Genomic DNA, 8,285 nt, shown 5'->3' on the forward strand with positions numbered 1-8,285 from the left:
TCACAAAGCTAAGATTTTTTTTTTTGGTCTTTGATGTCGATCCCTTCGACACCTTGTGATCTCACAGGCTGGTATGCTTCTTCCATGTGGGCTTTGCTGTTGCTCAGTTAGATGGCCCCTTGTTTATCTTCCAGCCTACAGGACCCCAGACTCTATATCTTATCTTTTGATAGACAGCCATGGTCTCCTTTCAATCCTCACTCAGAGGAGTAGTTTCTTCCTCAAACAGTGGAGGAAACTGAGGCTTGGCCGGGCTCAAGAACTTGACCAAGATTGCACAAGTACCCGGTGTTGATATGAAAAACGACTGTGTGACCAAATCGTTCCCAAAGCATTATTCTTCAGGCCGCACTGGAAGATCGCTGGTGCTCAGCGCGGGGACTTGGCCTTTCTCTTAGCCTTGCTGTGTTCCTTCTGAAATGGATTCCTCGTGAGATCTCTGGGGGTCCTTTGATCAGTGCTGCCAGTGGTCTAGGTGTGTGAGCCTCCTTTGCTGACTTCCTCTTCCCTTGCAGAGACTGTGTGTAAGACGGGCATGGTGCTGCTGTGTGGGGAGATCACCTCGGTGGCCATGGTGGACTACCAGAAGGTGGTGAGAGACACCATCAAGCACATCGGCTATGACGACTCGGCCAAAGGTGGGCAGAAGGGCCTCTGGCTAGGCATTGGTATTGGGCTCTTGGAGACAGTCCACCTGTACCAAATCTGAGTTCCTGGTCTGTGGAAGTGCGAATAGCACCAGGAAAGGAAGTCCCCTCCCTGCCCACTCTCCCATCTACCTGCCCACCGTCCAGGACTCTGGCAGAAGTCTCTGGTGCATTTCAACGAGCACATGCACACCACTGGCACACGGATTCTGTTTAGGAGGCTGCTGCGTCTTAGTGCTGAGTCCCTGGGGGAGAAAGAGGCACCGAGGAAAGCAAGCTGCCCTCTCTGTGCTGGGCAGACACACGCTCTGAGCGTGCTGGCCTGTTTACTGCTTTCAGAAGCTCTGGCATGCTTAGACACAGACGAAGAGGTAAAAGAGGTAGAGTTTGTATGCAGTCACATGACCATGGAAGGGTGGACCTGGTTGGGGACTTTCCACTAAATGATGCCAGTATAGACGTAGACAAAGATGAGCATGCGTAGTGATAGCACGTGCATAGGCCAGGCTGTGGGCCCGGGGTCAGACTGTGGTCTCAGTCAAGCATGGCTCTGAGTTCAGGGAGGGCACCAGTGTCCCCTGGCTGAGCCTGAAGCTAGAGGAGGGGGCAGCAGGTGTGGCAGGGGATTGATGGTGACCAGGTGGGGTCTGAGAGTTGGGAAGAACCCCAGGCCATGGAACAGAGTCCAAGAAATAGGACCAGACAGGCGAAAGGCACTATGGGAGTGCACCAGAAGACCCAGATGCAAGATTCGGTGTGGAGGGCCCATGTGCACAGACAGTCGTAGGCTCCCGCATGAGCCTTAGTTCTTAGAGGCTTTGACCATGGCTTCTGGCGCTAGATAATCTGTGTTCAAGAAAAAGTCTTTGGATCTCCACTTGGGCTCTCTGAATCCCCTGAACTCACTCCATGGAGCAGGGTCTGTGAAGAGGAGCTGTTTAAATCTGCTCAGGTGTGCCCCTTGTCCCTGACTGGTGCAATGGGACATGTGACAGCTTTGGGGACCACCGTGGCAGAGAAGACCACACCCCACCTTTGTGAGTGGGAGAGCCCAGTCCATGGGAGAAAGTGCAGACACATGGAACATCAGTTCGGTCCGCGTCTGACTGGGTCCCAAGGTGTCGAGAGCAGTTTCTCCTGAACACAGGAGAATGTGTTTGGGGGGTGTATCAAGAATCCCTGCAAAGAGACCATGTGAGTGTGCAAGAACATTCCCCTCAGGACGGAGGTGATGTTCTGGAGGAAAATGTTGCCAAGGAGCCACTTCCTGGCATGCAGAGCCTGCCTCCACTGTAACCGGGAGCGCCAGGCTGTGTGCATCCGTGTAGACTTTATTCCAGAGCAGCGCTTGCTCTGCATGCGGTACAGAGGGTCCCCGGAAGTGGTGTGGCCTAGAAAGGAGAGGGAGAGGGAGCCAGCTTGGTAATTGGCAGAGTTTCTGTTTGCCCCAGGCTGACAGGTGCCCGCACCTAAAAGTCGCCCCAGGGTGAAGTGGAATCTGAGATGCGCAGTCTAGGCAGGTGGCCCTCCTTCGCCAACGGCGGAGCTGAGAAGAGTACTGTGGGCACGGCTGAGCCCCCTTTCCTTTTGTCTAAAGGGATAATGTGGGTTTGCGATTTGAGGAACCTCAGGGGGCAAGAGCTGTAGCCTGATCTTCTAAGGAGTGTCTATTTTATTCTTGGAAGCATCTCCACAGTACGTTGGCTCACCCTGGCAGAGTGGACAGGAGAATAGAAAGAGATGGCCAAGCCGCCTAGGGCACAGCTTGCTCCCTGTCCCCTGCATGCCAAACCTGGGTGAGAAGAACAGCTCTCTGAGCCTCAGCTGGGGGACAGGCTGGAGCCATGAGCACCTCTCTGCTCTGTCCCCGTGCCTGCTCAAGGACAGAGTAATGACCTCAAGGACAGAGTAATGACCGCAGAGTCCATTGGAGTCATGTGAGAGCCCTGTATCTGTTCATGGAAGGTGTGGGGAGACATACACCACACATGGGCTTCTTCACTCTGCACTGATGCTCATAATGGACCTTGGGGGCAGACGGGGAGTGGGGGGCTCTGGGAAGCCCATGGATGAGGGCCTGGGACCACAGGTCCCTCTACTTGCTCCCCATCCAGAGCCGGGTTGATGCTCCCTGCCCTCCTGTCAGGCGTCTGTCCAGACACACGTGGGGGGCTGCTGTCCTTTCTGTCCTGGGCATCCACTCTGGGCCTGCGGTTAGAGCCACCACCACCCCAACCCAAGCCCTCTGCAAGTGCTCACTCCGGCTTGCTTCCCGCTGCCCAGGCTTCGACTTCAAGACCTGCAATGTGCTGGTGGCCTTAGAACAGCAGTCCCCTGATATTGCCCAGTGCGTCCACTTAGACAGAAACGAAGAGGACGTCGGTGCAGGAGACCAGGTACCGCCACCTCCCGCACAGAGCTGGGTCAGTGGGCTGGCCTGTCTTGGTTGGATTGGACACGAGCCCCATGGAGGAGCCAGCTGGTGACCGTCCTGAATCATTCGGTTGGTCACCCTGTGGTAGATCATCATTTGGGGACAAGAGCTGAGGAGCCACAAGCCAGGCTGGGACACGCTGACCACCCTGCTTCACTGGAGTGGCTTTGGGGCGTGGTCTGGCTCTGGGGTTCAAGGACCATGCCCTCTCTCTCCCAGGGCCCAGCGCAGTTCTATAAATGCGATACCCAATCCGAGCTTGCTGAAGTGAAATTGTAGACCAGAAGCCAGTGGCTCTCCTGCTGTCTTGAGACAGGCGCCGCTCAGCCTGTGCCCTCTGCCTTTAGGGTCTGATGTTCGGCTATGCCACCGACGAGACGGAGGAGTGCATGCCCCTCACCATCATCCTGGCACACAAGCTCAACGCCCAGATGGCAGAGCTGAGACGCTCCGGGGTCCTGCCTTGGCTGAGGCCAGACTCGAAGACACAGGTGAGCTCCCCCTCCTTGCCACCTGCCAAGCTCCCGACAAACCCCCAAGCACCTGCGTATCCTCTTCATTCTTGACAGGTTTAAGATGAAAGTGTGCAGTCTGGGCACCGAGCGAATCGTTCCTTTTTAAAGGAACAATTAATTTGGAAAATCTCCCGTTTAGAGAAGTTGAACAAAGAAGCAGTCGAGGGGTTTTGCCGCCTCAGCATATACTGAGTACGGATTTGCCCTCCACCTTCCAGTCTCCGAGAGTCCCATCAGTTCCCCTATGTGGTCCTCCCCACCGCGAGCAAGGCGGTCCGGGCCTCCCTGGGCTCTGTTTCCAATGTTTGTTCCCGATACGACGACTCTTCTATTGCTGTTCCCAGTTCCTCATGCCTGGGCGGTGTTGCAGTGTCTCCTGCCAATGGTGAGGCCCAGGGGTGCAGGCACACGGAGGGCCTCTTTTCCACCTTTGCTCTCCGTGTGCCTTGTGCCTGTGATCCCTGGTGACCCCAATGACTCCTCCCTTGTTGGCCTTTCAGCTCCAACTGGTGGCTCCCCCATGTCTGGACATTTCTACACTTTCCCCTCTATCCACATTTGAGGGTCCGATTGTCCCCTCGCACGTTCAGCCGTCAAATTTCACATTGAAGGCCTCTCTCAGACAGACACTAGACCCCTTTCTCTGCCCTGCAAGGCTGCTGCGGTGCTCACCCCCCACCCCCTCTTTCTCCAGGCCTGCCACAGTCCCCATGCCTGCACTGCCTGACCTCTGATCCCCGCCTCCCCTTTGGCGGATTTTCTTGTTTTGGCCCGCCTTCTACCCAGCCAGTGTGGTGCCCTCCTGACAGCACAGCCCAGCACACCCCCTTGCTGAGAGCCTTCCCTCTCCTGGGCTTCATTTGTAATTTCCTGAGACCGACTCTGTATCTTTTCCCACTATCTCCGCTTGCCTTTTTGGTATTCAAAGCATTTCATGGTCCCCTTTCCTCTGCCCGCCCCCTGTTGTGACCCCACAAGCTGTAGCTTGACCTGCTTTTTGCACCGGGTGCCCCTTGTCCCTTGGCTCCCCCACCTCTTCTCCATATGGCCAGTCTTTCTTGGTCTGTGCCTGGCCTACGATGGACAATATGGTTCTCTCCCTCTCAAGGACACGGATGGTTTCACAACTTAGCAGTGAGCATGTGACAGTTACAAAAGCTACACTGGCCACATGCAGGGCAGAGTGGCACAGGAACTGTATCTGGGTCCGAGAAGTGCAGGCTTGCCACCCACGGGACCTCAAGATGGGGAGTTGACTGAGCATCCTTCCGCTGAAGGATGGGACTTAGACTGGGATGTGAGGCTGCCCTGGCCTGGGGCTCACAGCAAAGGAGGCTGAGATGAGCATGGGGGAGGACAGGATGTGTGGCTGTTGATCCTTCCCTTTTCTACTCCCTGTCACCGGAGAGGCCTTTTTCTTTTTGCTTAGACAAGAAACTGGAGGTTTCCGAGGACACGAGGCATACCTCCCTCGCTGTGACGGCTTACATGCTAGTTGGTGGGGTAGGGAATGGGCACAGAGCTGGCTCCAGCAGCAGGCATGTCGGGCAGCCTGAGCTGAAGGGCATGCTAGCAGCTTCCTTCCCTCCAAGGACATCTGATCTTCCTCTCTCCATCTGGTCATCTAGAACTGGGCCCTCTCACCCTGTCCCTTTAGCAGGCAGGTATACTCTCCCCGCCCTCACACCCCCTTTCCCTGCAACCTGGAATCCTCTGCTATGGGTACTGGGCAGCCACAGTGTGACGTGGGGACCCCTGTGCTTCTGGACTGGCACCCGGGATACCTTGACTCTAAGCCTTGGCGGTTAAGGAGACTCTGGCTAGGGGACAGTTAGGGCCTCCAGGGGCCTGTGAGACAGAAGGCAGGTGGACGAGCACTTACAAGTTGAGAGGGAATTGTTTAGCTCCTGAGACTCCAGGTTTTGTGCAATTGAAAATTGTGGCACAAGCTTGGGTCTAGCTCACTTCATTGGCATGGGGCAGATGCTCAGATGGATGGGCATATTGGTTAGCTTCCCAAGGTCCTTGTGGGCAAGAGGCCACTCGGGGCCCTGAGCAGCCGGCTGGCTCTGTGAAGGGCGGGGCCTCAGTACACATTCTACGTCTGCCTGGCAGGTGACCGTCCAGTACACACAGGAACGAGGCGCCGTCATTCCCGTGCGCATCCACACCATCGTCATCTCGGTGCAACACAACGAGGACATCACACTAGAGGACATGCGTCAAGCGCTGAAGGAGCAGGTGATCCGGGCTGTCGTGCCAGCCAAGTACCTGGATGAGGACACCATCTATCACCTGCAGCCCAGTGGGCGGTTCGTTATCGGAGGCCCCCAGGTATGCCCTGCCTCTGTGGCTAGGCCACAGGTCGCTATAGGGGCGCCAAGCTGGATGGCCTGGGCAGGCTGTGGACCTGATGGGCAGTCAGAGGCTTGTCACATGGCTTGTCACTGAGATGGGCACCCCTGCCACCCTGTGTCCTGCACCAGCTGCAGCAAGTGCTGCGGAGAGGCTGCCGGCCCCTGCAGGATCACCTCTGTAGATGTGCTTAAAAGCTAAGCATCACCCACATCGGGTTCTTTTTTACCCCAATCATTTTATTGGGGGCTCATACAACTCTTATCACAATCCATACATACATCAATTGTGTAAAGCACATTTGTACATTCGTTGCCCTCATCATTCTCAAAACATTTACTCTCCACTTCAGCCCCTGGCATCAGCTCCTCATTTTTATCCTCTCCCTCCCCACTCCCCCCTCCCTCATGAACCCTTGATAATTTATAAATTATTATTTTGTCATATCTTACACTGTCCGATGTCTCCCTTCACCCACTTTCCTGTTGTCTGTCCCCCAGGGAGGAGGCTATATGTAGATCTCTGTAATCCGTTCCCCCTTTCCACCCCACCCTCCCGGTATTACCATTCTCAGCACTAGTCCTGAAGGGATCATCCGTCCTGGATTTCCTGTGTTTCCAGTTGCTATCTGTACCAGTGTACATCCTCTGGTCTAGCCAGATTTGTAAGGTAGAATTGGGATCACGATAGTGGGTGGGGAGGAAGCATTTAGGAACTAGAGGAAAGTTGTATGTTTCATCGTTGCTACACTGCACCACAGCAGGTTCTATAAGCAGAACTCTTTAGAAACGCAGGTGGGTGGGAGAGAGAATGTTTTCTTGTAGTATTTCTCAAAGCCTAGACTAGCCCCGGTGGTGGAGTGGTTTACCCGTTGGGCTGCCAATCACAAGGTCAGCAGTTCAAAACCACCAGTCACTCCGAGGGAGAAAGATGAGGCTTCCTATGCCCATAAAGAGTCAGAGTCTTGGAAACCTACAGGGACAGTTCAACCCTGTCCTGTAGGGTCACTATGAGTCAGATTCAACTTGATAGCAGTGAGGGGGAGGAGGAGTACACATATTACTATGCACTGTGGAGCTTTAAGAAGGAAATACAATATACACATTTTTTGAGATCGCTTTACTGAGCGCTCACCCCTTATGACATCTCTATTGCTATATCGCCAGAGTCAACATGTGGCACCTGCGGAGTCAACATGCAGGTGCAGAGACAACATTTGGAGCCGGCCGTGACCCCAGAGAATGCCTGACCCTTCTTCCTTCAACAGCACTTGGCTGCCCTCACTGCTGGGTGGTGGAGCAAGGGTGAAAGCCCAGGGTTGGTTCTGGGCTGACCCCTAGCCAAGGGCCCTTTGGAGCACACAGGCACTGTCTCCCGGCGCTGAGGTTCCTCCTCCCCTCCACAGGGAGATGCGGGGGTCACCGGCCGAAAGATCATCGTGGACACCTACGGTGGCTGGGGCGCTCACGGTGGCGGGGCCTTCTCTGGGAAGGACTACACCAAAGTGGACCGCTCGGCTGCCTATGCCGCTCGCTGGGTGGCTAAGTCCCTGGTGAAAGCAGGGCTGTGTCGGAGAGTGCTCGTGCAGGTAGGGCGGGCGGCTTTGCGTTCTACCTGTGTGCTGACCTCACCTTTCCCCCTGGTGAGGGCCTGGAGCACTTCTATCTCAGCACGAGGCGTCAGCCTTCTGGGAAAGCCAGGAACCATGCCCACATGCTGCGACCTGTGTACCTCGGGTGGGGCACTATGGCAGGCCTTAAGAGAACCTGGGGGTGGCGGCGGAAAACAAAATAATTCAGGGAAGGGGAAGATCCGGTTGGAAACCGTCCTCTGGGAAGAATGCAAGCGTTTTCTAGGCAGTGGGAGGCTTCCCTTCCAGACAACGTGGCGGGGGTGGGGGTGGGGGTGGGGCACAGGCTCACGCCTCCTGCTGTGTCTCGCTGCCAGGTGTCCTATGCCATCGGGGTGGCAGAACCACTGTCTATCTCCATCTTCACGTACGGAACCTCTCGGAAGACAGAGCGAGAACTGCTGGATGTGGTGAATCAGAACTTCGACCTGCGGCCTGGCGTCATTGTCAGGTAGCCGACAGAGCCACCCCCGCCCTTCCCACTGTAGTCCTCCTCCCACCACCTAGGGCTCCACGGCAGAAGGGGCGTTCAGGCTGTCTGAAAGAGAGGCACCTCCAAGTCTCGGGCCCAGCAAAGGCATTCCCTAAATGCAGGCAGTCTGGTTTTCAGCTGGGAGCAAGCCAGGTGGATCCCAAGTGGCCTTGCAGGCATTGACTCAGGGGCACCGCTCAGCAGACAGAAAGCTGGTGTGTGTGGAGGGGGG

General features: G+C 55.7%; 1 protein-coding gene across 2 annotated transcripts in view; it reads left to right on the forward strand.

Moving 5' to 3' along the window:
- MAT1A (methionine adenosyltransferase 1A) overlaps positions 1-8,285 on the forward strand; it is an 18,531-nt gene that overhangs the window by 8,179 nt on the left and 2,067 nt on the right. For both annotated transcript variants that reach the window (XM_045293522.1, XM_004712977.2), the window contains 6 exons: positions 516-638; positions 2,931-3,043; positions 3,429-3,572; positions 5,712-5,930; positions 7,357-7,539; positions 7,899-8,032. In XM_045293522.1, coding sequence (XP_045149457.1) covers positions 516-638; positions 2,931-3,043; positions 3,429-3,572; positions 5,712-5,930; positions 7,357-7,539; positions 7,899-8,032 — 916 coding nt within the window. The remainder of the gene's footprint in view (positions 1-515; positions 639-2,930; positions 3,044-3,428; positions 3,573-5,711; positions 5,931-7,356; positions 7,540-7,898; positions 8,033-8,285) is intronic.

The sequence above is a fragment of the Echinops telfairi genome, unplaced genomic scaffold (genome assembly GCF_000313985.2).
Source record: "Echinops telfairi isolate 266 unplaced genomic scaffold, ASM31398v2 ScPeMD7_2010;HRSCAF=2546, whole genome shotgun sequence".
Taxonomy (NCBI): Eukaryota; Metazoa; Chordata; class Mammalia; order Afrosoricida; family Tenrecidae; genus Echinops; species Echinops telfairi.